The 16,027-nt window shown below is 30.5% G+C and overlaps 1 protein-coding gene across 1 annotated transcript; it reads left to right on the top strand.

Moving 5' to 3' along the window:
- Window positions 1-5,811: 5,811 nt before the first annotated feature.
- Window positions 5,812-8,708, top strand: LOC108819947 (endoglucanase 17). Its single transcript, XM_018592957.2, has 7 exons — window positions 5,812-6,201; window positions 6,515-6,922; window positions 7,012-7,104; window positions 7,205-7,366; window positions 7,459-7,570; window positions 7,885-8,048; window positions 8,139-8,708. Exons 1-7 carry the CDS (start codon window positions 5,929-5,931, stop codon window positions 8,469-8,471), a joined length of 1,545 nt encoding a protein of 514 aa, XP_018448459.1. The 5' UTR covers window positions 5,812-5,928; the 3' UTR covers window positions 8,472-8,708.
- Window positions 8,709-16,027: the final 7,319 nt, after the last annotated feature.

Here is a 16,027-nt window from a genome sequence, read left to right as displayed (position 1 = left end):
GAGCCACCTGATGAAGCAGTCTAGGACAGATTGCCATTGTATTTTGTTTTGTGATTACAAATCTATAAAAGAGTTAGGATTGGCTAAGAGAAGATGTAATGATTGGTTAATAGTTTAAATTAATTCTTGTTTTGATTATAGTAATAATCACGTTTTAAGACAGTGGTATATGGACTTGTAGTATTAAAGGTGATAGTTATTTCTAACTTGTAATTCAATTTTAATAGTTTAGACTATCACTTTTGAATTTACAAAATACACATATATATTTAATTTAAGTATCTCAAAATTATGTAAAATGAAACGGAGATACTTATTTTCGTAATTTTAGAATACATAAAATTAATTGAAGTTTTGAGAAGTGAAACTTTATATTTGAAGTTTCACTACTCAAAAATTCAAATTTGAAGTTTCATATTTTTGTTTGCATTTTGGCTCCTACAATTATACATCATATTTATAATTCTAAAATATTTTCTCGTTTATCAAATTATTCTTTAAGAAAATTATATCTCAAAAAAATTTCAATTTTTTATAAATTTAATCTTATACATAAAATTAAATAGAAATTATTGAAATAAATTTAAAATATTTTAAAACTAGATTTGGACAACAACAATACGAAAGAAACTTAGCAATAAGAAAAAGCTTTTAAAAATTTACATGAAGACATAATTATTACAGATATTTAAATATTACAGAAAACACTAATAGTCATATAAATTTGATCTGGAATCTCCAAAAGATCCAATATATTGTCCGAACAAATTTTATGTAAGCAAAGATGGTTGTTGTTGTTTTGATGTCTTCTTCTTACGATTCTTTCTTATTCAGATCGAATATGTTCAAGATTATTAATATTAGGGCTGGGCATTTTACCTGGACCCGAAGACCCGACCCAAAACTGATCCGAAAAACCCGGTCCGGGTAGAAACCGACCAGATCAAATTATCCTATCGGGTCTTGTTGTAGAGAACCCGGAGGTCTTTTACCCGACCCGACCCGAAACGGAAACCCGATGGATACCCGAATTAATAATGTAAATTAAATAAAATGAATCGAGGAGGAGTCGAAGACGGGTTATTTATCTATAGAGCAAGGGAGTCAACCACTAGGAGACAACCAATTATTGTTGTATCTCGCATATTTTAATATATATACACATTTTAATATAATAAAACACACAAATTCTGAATAAAATTTCAAATAGTTTCAGATATATTAATATTTTCAGATATTTTTTTTGTATTTTTAGGTATTTTTTAGGTCAAATCCGAACCGAACCGACCCGAACCCGATCCAAAACCGAACCGATAAATTCTAGTTACCCGAATGTGTCTAACTACCTAAGACCCGACCCGACCCGGACCCGGTACGGTCCAAACCGATCCGGAACCGAAAATTTGAAATTACCCTATCGGATCCTAAAGTTCTAGACCCGAAAGACCAGAAACCCAAAATACCCGAACCGAACCGAACCGATATCCGAAATGCCCAGGCCTAATTAATATCTTTGATAGAATTTAAGTATTTTAGCAATTTTTATTTTTCTCTTTTACTTTCTTGTTCATATATAATGTATTTACAAATTTAAAATCACCCGTTTTCAAAAAAAGAAAGTTTGTAATGTACAGATTAAAAATAAACAGATTTATTTTTATTTCAAAATGCACTAGTTAATCATATATGCATTACTTAAAATAATTTTGTGAAGTAGTATAGTATTCTTTTGAAGTTTAATATTAATTATGTTATTTTGTTGAAAATTTATATTTAATATAATATTTTTTAATCAATATTATAATAATATGTTTATGTATGAGCTAGTTATTTACAAAAAATTTATGAGTTATAAATTAATTATGAAAAATACAAAAACCACAGTATAAAATACAAATAGTTATAAAGTTAAATTTAAAGTTTTGCTTTAATAAAAACTTCAAATATAGAATTTTAAAAATTTCATAATAAAATAAAATGTATTTTTGGAGATATTCTTAAAGTCCCCAGAGCTTATTGTTCATCGTAGAATTCATATGATAATGCTAGTCACATGCACACATGTTTGTGAAATGATTACAAAGTAGTGTTGATAATCTCATAATCATTATCGAATATTCTATTAATATATATGTTCACTAGATTATCTAGACCAGGGTGAACTGTTCAACAGTCTGGATAACAGTTAACTGTAAAATTGTGCTATTATTTCTTCGGCAAAAACATTCGTCATTTACAAACTTCAAAAACGCTGAATTGAAAAAAAGATGGGTTTGTCTTTAACAAACTTCACAAGCACCGAATCTTATCTAAAAATATCAGACGTGCAAAGGGATGCATGCAAATAAAATAAATCAGATTTGTAACTAAATTTTATCTTTGATAAAAAAAAACTAAATTTTATATTTGGTCATAAGTTTCGAGAGAGTTACACAATCAGACACATTTGTCTTTTTTACTACACAAAAGAACACATTATGTTTACAGCACACAATAGATGAAATTGAAGTTTAATTTTGACACTTTTGCCCTTAAGCTAAGTGGAGTGTTTCACGTGTGAGTTGTAAAGTTAGGAAATAGTTACTTTGGTTTTGCTAGTTTAGTTAGATAGATAGCTAGACAATAAATTAAATTGGTGTTAGGTGTATAGGAGAGTGTGATGTCATGTGAGCCTAGGGATGTCAATTGGACACTCTGTCCATGGACGTCCATGTCCAAATTAATATGGACTAATATGGACATGCCCAAATCCGTCCAAAATATTTTGTTGTCCAACTGGACAACGCCCAAATACGCCCAAAGACTAATGGACAAGACCAGATGGACATGGACCGTCCAAATTATTAAAATGTCTAGGGTTTTTAATTGGGGAAAAATTATTTTTTTTCATTTGGCCGTCACTCTTATCTCTCGATCTCATATCTCTCGAGCTCAAACATGTAGTTTTAATCAAAATATCTGTTGTTATATATAAAATTTAGAATCTGTATATTTTTTTACATCAAGTGGGCGAACTGGACTCCATGGACAGTCCAACTGGACATGGTCCTATTTGGACATGGACTATTTGGACATGGTTCTATTTGGACATGGACTATTTGGACATGGACCTATTTGGACATCAAGACCAAAAACGCCCCAAAAAAAAGCCCATCTGGACATGTCCACTTCCGTCCGGACAGCCCAATTGACATCCTTATGTGAGCCACACAATCCAAAAGTGCCTATTTGATCTAATGGTTGTGTTTTAATATTAAATGTCCGAATAAACGAGGCAAGTGCGAGGAGTTAATGCATTTTGTTGGTTGTTGAGGTTGCAGAAGATGGATTCAAGGTTTTTGCAGTTTCCGGGAACATACATGAGAGGTGGGGATGAAAATCCCAAAGTTAGTGGTCGGACTGGGGTTCTTGAGTGTATTGTTGATGGGACTCTCGTGGTTTGTGTGATTGTTGTGGTGGTCGGGTGTGTTGTGGATGGGACTCTTGTGGTTAGTGTGATTGTTGTGGCGGTCGGATGTGTTGTGGATGGTACTCTCGTGGTTAGGGGAAGTGTTGTTGTGGTCGCGGATGTTGTGGTCAAAGCTCTGGTAGTGAGTGGGTGTATGGATACCAGTGGTGGCACCTTTTCAATCCAGTTGGCCGAACTAGTTCTTGTGAAGTAAGAACTTATACGTCCTGGTAGAAGCATATTTTTTAATTGTCTGTTTTGGTAAGAGTTTTTATTTTAAGAGGGACAATTTACTTCAAGTGGACATGTTTCTTCTGTGCGATTTAATGGAAATCAGAGACTCGGATGAATTTTCTCCACACCATAGACTCTTGTCGAAAATTCTTTGATCAGCTATAAGCTCCTCATTTAACATTTCCACTATGTGCGTATTTTTTGGGTATTGTGGACAGAGAATATGTGGATGTGGTTGTGGTTGTGTGGGACTTGGGAGGAGTGGATGGTGTTGTTGTGGACAGAAGACATGTGCATGTGGTATATCAAATTCCGAAGTCTTTGTGAAGGAGAAAACCACTAAATCGGTAAAGCCAGATCTATAAGTATGTTCCTTCTTCTCTTTGAGAGAAGAACTAAAACCAGGAATGTAAAATCAAAAAGGAGGAACATGGATCTGAACAAAAAGATGGAAGACGCATTCTTTCAATTCTCTGTAATATTTAGAACAAAAAACAAGAGTTGAGATTTTGGACATGGAAATTAAATGAAACAAACATAAGTAAATTTTAAAGGCAAAAATCAAGCTTGCATTTTAAAAATTTTGGTGAAAGCAACCGGAAACTACACAAAACTAAATGGCGGAGAGAGAGAGAGAGAGAGAGAGAGAGAGAGAGATTAAGGTTTTGTATTAGTAGGGAACATCCTTTCCGTTATCTGCAAATTTAAGTACACAGAAACTAGAGTAAGAATTATGAGAGGAATCGATAAAAACAAATTAGATAAATTGTCGGTGTTGACCAACTTTGAGAACTACAAAGGAGGAGGAGCTGACCACAACTTGAAGACCCACAACAACAATGGAGATTTCAGAGAAAGATTTCAGAGAAAAAGGCTGTGACTTGATTAGAAGGTATGACGGTGAGATTGTAGATTTTAGAAAAGTTTTTGAAAACCTTTTAGAAGGGTCTTTACTTTCTATTGAGAACCTGAAATATTTTTCGGAAAAAAAAAAAACAGTTTGTTTAGAGGAAGTAAGAGAAAGAAAGAAATACTTAGAGGGTAAAAAAGACAAAGACCACATAAAAAGTGTGTCATAAACATGAAGTGTCTATTTGTGTGAATGGAAAGTGAAAAAGTATCCCTGGAAGTAATTTTCTGGGCATAAGTTAGATCTGCGATTCCCCATCTCTCACTCACCGAGTAGAAGAAAGTTTCTTTTTTTTCCTCTTTTATCAAAAAAGAAAAGAAAGTTAAGAGTAAACTGTAAACCTGTCGGTTATAAATTTAAATCATGTCATGAACTAATTTATTATTGTTTCAAACGGACATGATTTCATGTTTTAGCCTTAATTATCTGGAACCGAACTATTCTTGGGGATTTGTTAGTGCTTCATTTTTCCTTTTTACTTCATTTTTTTGTTCTAAATGAAACTTCATTTTTCAAATGCTGAAAAATTAAATAAAATTATTTTCAATCTGAAAAATACTATTCAATTTTATTTTAAAAATATTTTTAATTACAAACTAGTTCTTAACTTTAACTTTTTTACTTTAAATAAAATTGAAATTTTTTATTACCTAGCTAATTTCAAGTTTTATATTATTGTTGTCATCTAGTTATATGTTAATAGCAAAAACTCTGAAAACTTTAAATTCAATTTTAAAAAATACGATAAATAAATTCATTTATCATTTTAGAAAACTTTATTGAATCGCTAAAAGTGAATATGCATTAAGTATTTTCTTATATAAAATACAATAGTTGTTGTTCATATAACATAAAGAGATGTATGCTAATTATGTTATAAAAAAATGTATACTAATTATATAATATGATAAAGTTTAACTTATAACAAATAGTAATAGTGTTAATTTTGTTTTTTAAATGAATCTTACTATTGGAGATGCTATTATATAAAAAACCTGCAAAAGTAAATACAATGAGTTGTCTTTGAGTATTATCCCAAAAACCCTCTTAGTTTTGTTTCTTCTGACTTTGGCCAAAAACTATTCCATAAGTCTCTTCTCTCTATTGTCTATTTCTACTGACAATGTAAGACTTTCAGTTCTAATTTTTACCGTATGGAAAACACAAAAAAAGAGTAGTCAAAGAAACTTTTTTACTTTGCCACAGAGAGGAGAGAGAGAGACAGACAAACCTTTCTCCCCCTATAAACTGCAGAGATACTTCCTCTGTTTCCCACAAAGCAGCTTCTGCAATCTCTTCGCCCATTGGCTAATATAAACTTTCTCTCTCAGAGAAAATGGCTCTCATTGGCTTTTCTTCTTCCTCATATGCTTTCAGAGTCACCATTTTCCTCTCTTTCTTCTTCTTCCTCTGCAATGGCTTCTCTAACTCTGACTCTTCTCTTTTCTACACCAACCACCATCGTCACAACTTGGCCAAACACAACTACAAAGACGCTCTCACCAAATCTATCCTTTTCTTCGAAGGCCAAAGGTCTGGGAAGCTTCCTTCCAACCAGAGAATGACTTGGAGAAGAGACTCTGGTCTCTCTGATGGCTCTGCTCTTCATGTAAATCACCTCAACTTTCCCCAAGGTTTTTGGTTTAGTATGGAAAAAGTTTTCTTGTTTACTGACAGATCTCAGCAATATAGGTTAGGTTAGGTTATGTACTAATATCATCAAAAGATTCTACCTTTACTCTCATGATTTTAGTGTGAATAGAACAGAGGATGAAATTAGGGTTTATATCTTTCACTTATCTAGAAACCCTAATTTTATTTTTATTTTTATTTATTTTGGTTTACTTAGGCAAACACAGATCTCAACAATGTAGGTGAAACCCTAATTTTTTTTTTTTCATTTTTCTTTGTTTAATTGTTAGGTGGACTTGGTTGGAGGGTACTATGATGCAGGAGACAACATCAAGTTCGGATTCCCAATGGCATTCACAACAACGATGCTCTCATGGAGTGTGATTGAGTTCGGTGGTCTCATGAAATCTGAATTAGGAAATGCTAAAGTAGCGATTCGTTGGGCCACAGATTATCTACTCAAAGCAACTTCACGTCCTGACACCATTTATGTTCAAGTTGGTGATGCAAACAAAGACCATTCTTGTTGGGAAAGACCAGAAGACATGGATACACAAAGAAGTGTGTTTAAAGTTGACAAGAACACTCCTGGCTCTGATGTCGCCGCTGAAACTGCAGCTGCTCTTGCTGCTGCTGCTATTGTTTTCAGGAAATCTGATCCTTCTTACTCCAAAATCCTCCTCAAACGAGCCATTAGGGTAAGTAAACCATTTGATAGATAATTTTTTTCAGACAAAAGTTGTGTCAAGACAAAACTGATTGATCTCTTGTTGTTGTTGAATTCAAGGTTTTTGCATTTGCGGATAGATACAGAGGAACATACAGTGCAGGATTGAAACCAGATGTTTGTCCATTTTATTGCTCTTTCTCTGGTTATCAGGTAAATGGGTTTCTTTAGTATATACACAAAAGTAAGTAAAGATTTTGGAGGAAAAAAAATGAAATTAAGGAAAGCTTTTCTTTTTATTCTTGATTTGGAGGATGAGTTGTTGTGGGGAGCTGCTTGGTTACAAAAAGCTACAAGGAATCTAAAGTATTTGAATTACATAAAAGTCAATGGACAAATCCTTGGAGCTGCTGAGTACGATAACACTTTTGGTTGGGATAACAAGCACGCTGGAGCCAGAATTCTTCTTTCAAAGGTAAAAAAGCATGTTATAGTTAAAAAAAAAAAATCAGAATTTGATCATAGTCAAGTGTATGATTTTGATTTGCTGTTGTTGTTGCTATGAAGGGGTTTCTGGTTCAGAAAATGAGGACACTTAGTGAATACAAAGGTCATGCTGATAATTTCATTTGCTCTGTTATTCCTGGCGCTCCTTTCTCTATTTCTCAGTATACTCCAGGTTCTTACATTTTACCCCCTCACTTTTCACTAATTTACAGTTTTTCCCCTCTACTAAAGAAAATTGCGATATTAAATCTATTACTACCATTTTATGGTAATTATTTTGCGATGTTACACTTTCCGGAAACCATATGATTTTCTTTTATATACAAAAAAAACATTTTTTTTTGCTGATTTCTTTTCTATATTGGGGTGATATGCCTTTGATAAAAATGTTCTTTATAAAATAATGCCTAAGCTGGAATAAAAGTAAACTGATCTGATAAATTGGATTGAGTAACTATTAACCACTTCTACAAATATTTTATGCAGGTGGATTATTATTTAAAATGGCCGACGAGAATATGCAATATGTGACGTCAACATCGTTCTTGCTCTTAACCTACGCCAAATACTTAACCTCCGCAAGAACCGTCGTCCATTGCGGTGGCTCCGTCTACACTCCCGGCCGCCTCCGCGCAATCGCCAAAAGACAGGTCTAATTCATTAAAGAATCTAAACTATTTTCCCTAGTTTTGTTAGAAAATTTTGATTATTTTCATAATTTTGCCTTAATCAATTAATAGGTTGATTACCTACTTGGAGACAACCCATTACGGATGTCTTACATGGTTGGTTATGGTCCAAAATTCCCACGGCGAATCCACCACCGTGGCTCCTCCTTACCTTGCGTTGCAAGTCACCCGGCCAAAATCCAATGTCACCAAGGGTTCTCCATTATGCACTCTCAATCTCCAAACCCTAATTTCCTCGTTGGTGCAGTCGTTGGTGGTCCGGACAAGCATGATCGCTTTCCGGACGTACGGTCTGACTACGAGCAGTCAGAGCCAGCTACTTACATCAATTCACCACTCGTTGGAGCTCTTGCCTACTTTGCTCATTCGTATGGTCAACTCTAGTTATAACCGTTGACTTCAATCTAGTAACGAGTGTATTAGTTAAGCTAAAAAGCAAAACTGAAGGAAGTTAATCTTTATTTTTATTTTTGGCTTTTAGTACTAGTATATATATTGGATCGAGATAGGATCACATGAAGACATTGGTCCAAGGGATGGGTTTATTTTGTTCGTTGTTATATAACGCCAAAGTGTATCTTATTATGATTATTAATGTTGATCCATTGCCCTTTTAAATTATTACATCCATGTTGTTATGTTTTGTATGTTTGTGTTTAATAGTTTTGGGGGACTGGGTAGAATCTCCAGCTGTTTTGCGCTATAAATACTAGATGAGAATAAGATTGTGATTTCTTGATTGGCTCCCAACTTCTTGGGGTGCTGGGAAATATATAGAGAAAAAGAAGAAAACAATCACAACAATTTTAGAACTTTTTAGACCAATTTTTTTTAAAAAACGTAAAAATCAGTTACATCAATAATTTTTACAGTTTAATGATTAACTAGGTGTTTTGCCTGCACATGCAGGCATAATCTTCTTATCAATACTTATTAATTTATGTTTTATTAATTTAAAATCAGCATAATAAGTTTTTTTTTATGTTTTCAAATAGTTAAATCAAACATCAAAGTATTTATATATGTCAAATATTATTTATCAAAATATATACTTATTATTGTGCTATAATTTTTAAAACACTCATATCTTAAAAATAGTTTAGAAAATATTTTTATATAATTTTTTTTCTTTACTAATATTTAACTATAAAAATTTTGTATCTTAATTTTTGACATTTATAATAAAAATATTGATAGCAACACAATATATATAATAATTATCGTATTTTAAAATCTTTTGATAAGTTATTATATTATTTTAAAATCAATTATTGTATTAAATTTATTTGTAATTATATAAAATTCATTAAGGGTATTGTTTAAATTAACAAATAGCGAATCAAACTAATAATAAATCAATAACCTAGTTAAAAGTTTAAAACCTAATAAAAATATGATAATGAAAAACTAACTAAATTTTAATATAAAATATAAAATTAATATTAAAATAAAACTCGGTTTTAATATATATAGATTCATTAAGGGTATTTTTTAATTAATAAATTAGTAACTTAGATAAAAGAAAATAATAAATTAATGATTTAGCTAAAACCTAATAAAAACATGACAAATAAGCAAAATTAGCTAAATCCATGACAAATAAAATTCGTTTTTGAAATATATATAGATTCATTAAGGGTGTTTTTAATTAATAAATTAGTAACTTAGATAAGAACATGACAAAGTAAAATTAGCTAAAACACTCATATCTTTGAAATAGTTTAGAAAATATTTTAATATAATTTTTTTCTTGACTAATATTTAATTATAAAATTTTTGTATCATAATTTGTGACATTTATAATAAAAATATTGTTTCAGATAGCAACATAATATATATAAGAATTATCGTATTTTAATTTTTTGTTAAGTTATTATCTTATTTTAAAAGCAATTATTGTATTAAGTTTATTTTTTAATTATATATAAAATCCATTAAAGGTATTGTTTAAATTAACAAATTACCGAATCAAACTAATAATAAATCAATAACATACCTAAAATTTTAAAACCTAATAAAAATATGATAATAAAAAACTAAATAAATTTTAATATAACACATAAAATTAATATTATTAAAATAAAATTCTTTTTTAATATATATAGATTCATTAAGGGTATTTTTAATTAATAAATTAGTAACTTAGATAAAAACAAATAATATTAATTAAACAATCAATGATATAGCTAAAACCTAATAAAAACATGACAAAAAAGCAAAAATAGCTAAAACCACAACAAATAAAATTCGTTTTTAATATTATTAAAATAAAATTCGGTTTTAATATATATAGATTCATTAAAGATATTTTTTAATTAATAAATTAGTAACTTAGATAAAAACAACTAATAAATCAATGATTTAACTAAAACCTAATAAAAACATGACAAATAAGCAAGATTAGCTAAAACCATGGAGAATGTGACAAATCAGCAAAATTACTTCATAAATACGATAATTTAATTTTTTTGTTAAGTTATTATCTTATTTTAAAAGCAATTATTGTATTAAGTTTATTTTTTAATTATATATAAAATTCATTAAAGGTATTGTTTAAATTAACAAATTAGCGAATCAAACTAATAACAAATCAATAACTTACCTAAAATTTTAAAACCTAATAAAAATATGATAATAAAAAACTAAATAGATTTTAATATAACACATAAAATTAATATTATTAAAATAAAATTCTTTTTAATATAGATTCATTAAGGGTATTTTTAATTAATAAATTAGTAACTTAGATAAAAACAAATAATATTAATTAAAACAATCAATGATATAGCTAAAACCTAATAAAAACATGACAAAAAGTAAAATTAGCTAAAACCATAACAAATAAAACTCGTTTTTAATATTATTAAAATAAAATAGTTTTTAATATATATAGATTCATTAAAGATATTTTTAATTAATAAATTAGTAACTTAGATAAAAACAACTAATAAATCAATGATTTAACTAAAATCTAATAAAAACATGACAAATAAGCAAGATTAGCTAAAATCATGGAGAATGTGACAAATCAGCAAAATTACTTCATAAATAATAGTATAGATAGATAGATAGATTTGGTGATTTTTTTTTGTTTTGATGTGCGATAATAATTAGTTAAAGCAAACTAAAAGTAAGACAATTCACATGAAAATAGGCAAAACTTTGGTTTTGGCGTGGAGGGGACAGATTTGCAATAATTTACTAATTTAAAAGCTCAAGTGAAATTTCGAGTTTCGGGATTTATTGGTTTTGTTAAACAATATCACATGTACTTTGCTCAAAAAAAACAATTTCACATGTAGTTTGAGAGGCCGAGATTCCAAAACTAAAAGTTAATAAACGTGACTGTTGGGAATAAAGAGGTTTCAGCTAAACATACTCCCTCCGTTTCATATTAAATGATATTATAAGAAATTATTATTTGCAAAATAAGTATCGTTTTAACATTTCATTGTATAATTTGTTAATTTTATTTTCGATTTATTTTTCATTGGTTGAAATATGATTAGATATATGGATAATAATGTTTCTACATAAAAAATATGCAAACTTAAATGGTTTTTTAATATGTGTGCACGAGTCTGTATTTATCTAAATAGGCATATGAGATCTCTTTATTATATCAGTTTTTGATTAGACATTTGAAAATATTACATATGAATGGAAAGACTTTTATTTAGAATTAAATACACATCAGACTATCTCCAATAGTATTATATTTTGATGTAAAATATTAAAAAATAAAAAAATATCTTTAATAGCTCAACTTTTTAGCAGAAAATAAGTATATAAATAGTAGCACTTCAAATTTAAGAAAATATTACTCACAAATTCATTTTAATATTGAATGTTTTTATTTACAAGTTGATTGTAACAACCTTGGTCATGATTAGGACCAGACGGATGTCCTATGGACAAACGTAGTCGAGGTTTAGATGGAACCATCGACCCGAATACTTAAGCTATAATCAATAGGTCGGATGAGAATATTGGGTAGTTTCCTCTACTCAAATCAAGTTTTCGTGTAGCTCAGAATAGTGTAAAGTAGTTTAGACAGTTGATGTTAGCTCATTGTAGTGTAGTCAGCTCGAACCAGCTAGCTGACCACCTCGACGACTACCTCGGCCACCTAGGCCAGCTGAGACGGTTGGTTTAGGTAGTGACAGTGGTGGGCGGTCCGGCCTAGGTCTGATGTGGTATGGTGCGGTCCAGCCCATGGCGTCGAGGGGTGTGAGGTTTGGGCTAGGATGGCTCGAGTTAGACTAGGGTATGACTTAGCCACAGTGCTCAATGGGGGTAAAGGTACAAGAGGATTTCCAAGGGCGAAGGGGTTTGAATGCATTGCGCAAATGGACTCGATGCACAGGCGAAATGTCTCAACGCTTGACCAAGGGGTTGTGATGCTTGACCCATGGGAATTGATGACTGGGGAATGGTCATGAGTCAACTCGCACCATTTTGACATCAACTATTGCATCCCATCGAGCGCACCCCCTTGTTTCTATAAATACCCATCGCCATTCGCCCCTTGTGCATAATTTTCTTTTCCCAAATAACCTTAAAATTGAGAGAGAGAGAGAGAGAGAGAGAGAGAGAGAGAGAGGGAGAGGAGAGAGAGAGAGAGAGAGAGAGAGAGAGGGAGAGGGAGAGGGAGAGAGAGAGAGAGAGAGAGAGAGAGAGAGAGAGAGAGAGAGAGAGAGAGAGAGAGAGAGAGAGAGAGAGAGAGAGAGGTCTAACCGGAAAAAGGTTAAGGCCAAGTGGTCGGTTCGGTTAGGCGAGTGCTCAGGTGGTCCGGCGAGGCTGTCCTATGAGACAATTGGTCGGGATTAAGAAATGACCAAAACTGTGCATCTAGTGCTTGCGATTTTTCTTCTTCTTATTTTCTCTCTGATTGGCTAAGGTGAGTACATTGACGTAGGGTTAGGATCAAAGTTCTATGAATGGTTGGTTCATGGTCAGGGCAATTGGGTTCAATTAGGATTGTTTGGTTAGATTAATTAAGTGTTGTGTGATCGGTACACAAGGCATTGAGGCTGCACATATTACATACTGTTTGATGAATTCATGTAGATTACTCAAACTGGCTATATGCCTATAAAATCTAAGTATGGATGTATGCTTGGTCGTGGCTAATCAGTTACATTAGTTTTTAGGAAACTGATAGGCAGCCGATGGTAGAAATCACGAAGGCCATCCCTTGTGAGTGAACCATACCTAGCAGACCGAGACCAAGAGGCCATTTGTTAAATGTATTCATTTGGGGTCCATGAGACTATCATCATTAAAAGACTTAGGATAATGTTTACGATAGGATTAGGTTTTCGGGACTAACTGTGTAGGCGGAATAATTCACCTCACTAAAAAATGTTTTAGATTGTTTATGCCTAAATGTGGCAGGTTCTAAGGATGGTCCGGATTGACACAAGACAGGCGACCGATAGGTGTGAGTGGTGTTCGAGTCATGATTAAACTTAAACTACAATGTACCGAATCCATGATGATATATAAAATGCGCCCAGCAACCATATGGCTTTTTTTGCTTCCGCATATTGATTGATTAGTTAGATAATACTAGGTTAAGAACCTTACTTTATTACACTTAAACATGATAAGAACTTAAAATATAACTGATCAGACCCGGATTGCCTATCGGTCCAAGTAGTGTGGGATCGGTTCAGATTAGCATCCGGGACGAATCTTAGTCTGTATGAAAAATATTAAAATGATTTGGAAATTAAAAGAGTATATTTTATTATGAGATAATTGGATAAAAAGGACATGTAGACCTTGAATTTATCCCACTAAGATTTTGTTTAAGATTTTTGTCCCATTAGGATTTTAATTATTGTTAATACAATTATATCCTTAGATTAATTAAAATATATAATATATGTTAATTATTTTGTTAATTTAATTTTATAAATAAAAAGGAAAGGTAAAATACAAAAAAAAACATACGGTTAACCTAATAGAAAACAAAATAAAATACGATTCTAATTTTTTTTTGAAAAAAATTAAACATATAAGTTGTAATACTTATGTTTCCAATAGTTTTCATATTTTTGTACATTTTTATATTTAAGTTTACTATTTTTCTCATGAACGAAGGGTAAAACATGTCCAAAATTGCCAAAAGTATAAAAAGTCCTAAAGTGACAAAGAGAAATTTAAAGTGTTTCTTTTTTCCAATTCTCCATTTTATTATTTATATGAAGATAAATGTATTACTGTTAGACAATTTTATTTTGGAAAAGAAATGTGAAGAAAAAGAATATAAAAAAGAATGATGATTGATGTTTAATGCATCGGGAGAATCATTTTCCACTACACGAGAAGCAAGTAATTGACCATAGAGACAAGTGTCCCCTTTCATTGGCCACTAAAGCTGCTTTTGTCATTATTTTCTTCTGTCAATTTGTTTTTTTCTTCAATTAATTTTTTTATTACTATATACTCACGAATCAATTGTGTATCTCGATATTTATCAATATTTTTGAATAGTTGATGACCCATAATGTACGAGCACCTTCGTAATGAATTTAACAGAATATTAAAAAATAAAAAACAGAATATTTCATATATATATATAATAAATTATTGAATATTGTTGAAAATCTCAAATATTAAAACTTCCAAATTTTGAAATACCCAATTGTATTTAGATACTATTTTAATTTTATTAGTTATTGAGATATTTTATCAAGATCTTTCTATCAAGAAAATATATCTTTGTATTTTCAATTTAATATTAAGAGATTATAATTTATCTATATTATTAAAATACAAGCTCTTTTGAAATCCTTTGTGTTTTGCAAATATTTACAGTCATGCCATTATTTTTTTTTAAAATATATATATAATTAATTTACTAATTATCCATTTAAATTTTATTAGCTTAAAATAAATATAATGTGAATCCATGGTCGGGTCTTCACGTTTGTAAAATGTACCACCACCATATTAATAATCATAAAATAAGTTCTCCACGTAATATAACTTAACCTCTATCATCTTGAAGGTTTTCATTACAACTCAATGATGAAACTTCAGTATTTTACCTCTAAAAGCTTAGTTTCCAAATGTTACAGAACATTTTGTATTATTTTATGATCCTATTGTATTTTATCACAGATCTATGCCTTTAAAGTTTAACAATACAATCAAAATTACTTTTCAAACTATACACTGATATCATCCTCAATCCTACTTTATTTTTCATTATTTTTTATTTTTTATTTTTTAAATGTTTTGTTTCAACTCTATTTCACTTCTTGTTTCAAAATAAAGCAATGAAATTACCTGTGAACAGTATCGCTTCAGATTTGAAAATTTAAATGTGAACTGATTCTTAACTTTTATTTATTATTATCTTTTGCCAAAATAAACTATATATTTTAAATATAATTAAATTAATTTCTATTCAGCTCTTATTTCATCATATTAATTAGAAATATTAAATATACATAATAATTATACTAATAAATAAAATAAAATTACTTGTTTTCTTCTTTTTGTTTTTAAAAGCATAATTCTTACTTCTCAAAGCATAATTTCAAAGCATAATTCTTACTTTTCAAAGCATAATTTCAGCTGTTATTTCACATCACAAAATAAATTTTTGTTTACTTTTTTTTATTTTCCAAAACATAGTTCTTACTTTGAATTTCTAAATGTTGTTTTCTTTTTTTTTGCGCTTGTCTTCTTTAACAGTTTCAAGAGTTGTTTATTTCTTTCTTTTGAGGTGTTAATAAAAGATGATGTTTGATTTTCTTTTTTCTTTTAAGTTTGGACTTTCTTGCTCCAATTGGTTTTTAGATGAAGATCCACCAAATAGTTTGAATGCATCCAAATATGGAAGGTTTGTGCAAATAAAGATCCGCTTGGTCTCCTAGTTGCTGGTGCAGCAAAGGAAATCTTCTATGTCTTCTGGATGGCTAGGA

The sequence above is a fragment of the Raphanus sativus genome, chromosome 2 (assembly GCF_000801105.2).
Source record: "Raphanus sativus cultivar WK10039 chromosome 2, ASM80110v3, whole genome shotgun sequence".
NCBI lineage: Eukaryota > Viridiplantae > Streptophyta > Magnoliopsida > Brassicales > Brassicaceae > Raphanus > Raphanus sativus.
The sequence above is the reverse complement of the archived record's forward strand: the minus strand, read 5'-3'. Positions and strand labels throughout refer to the sequence as shown.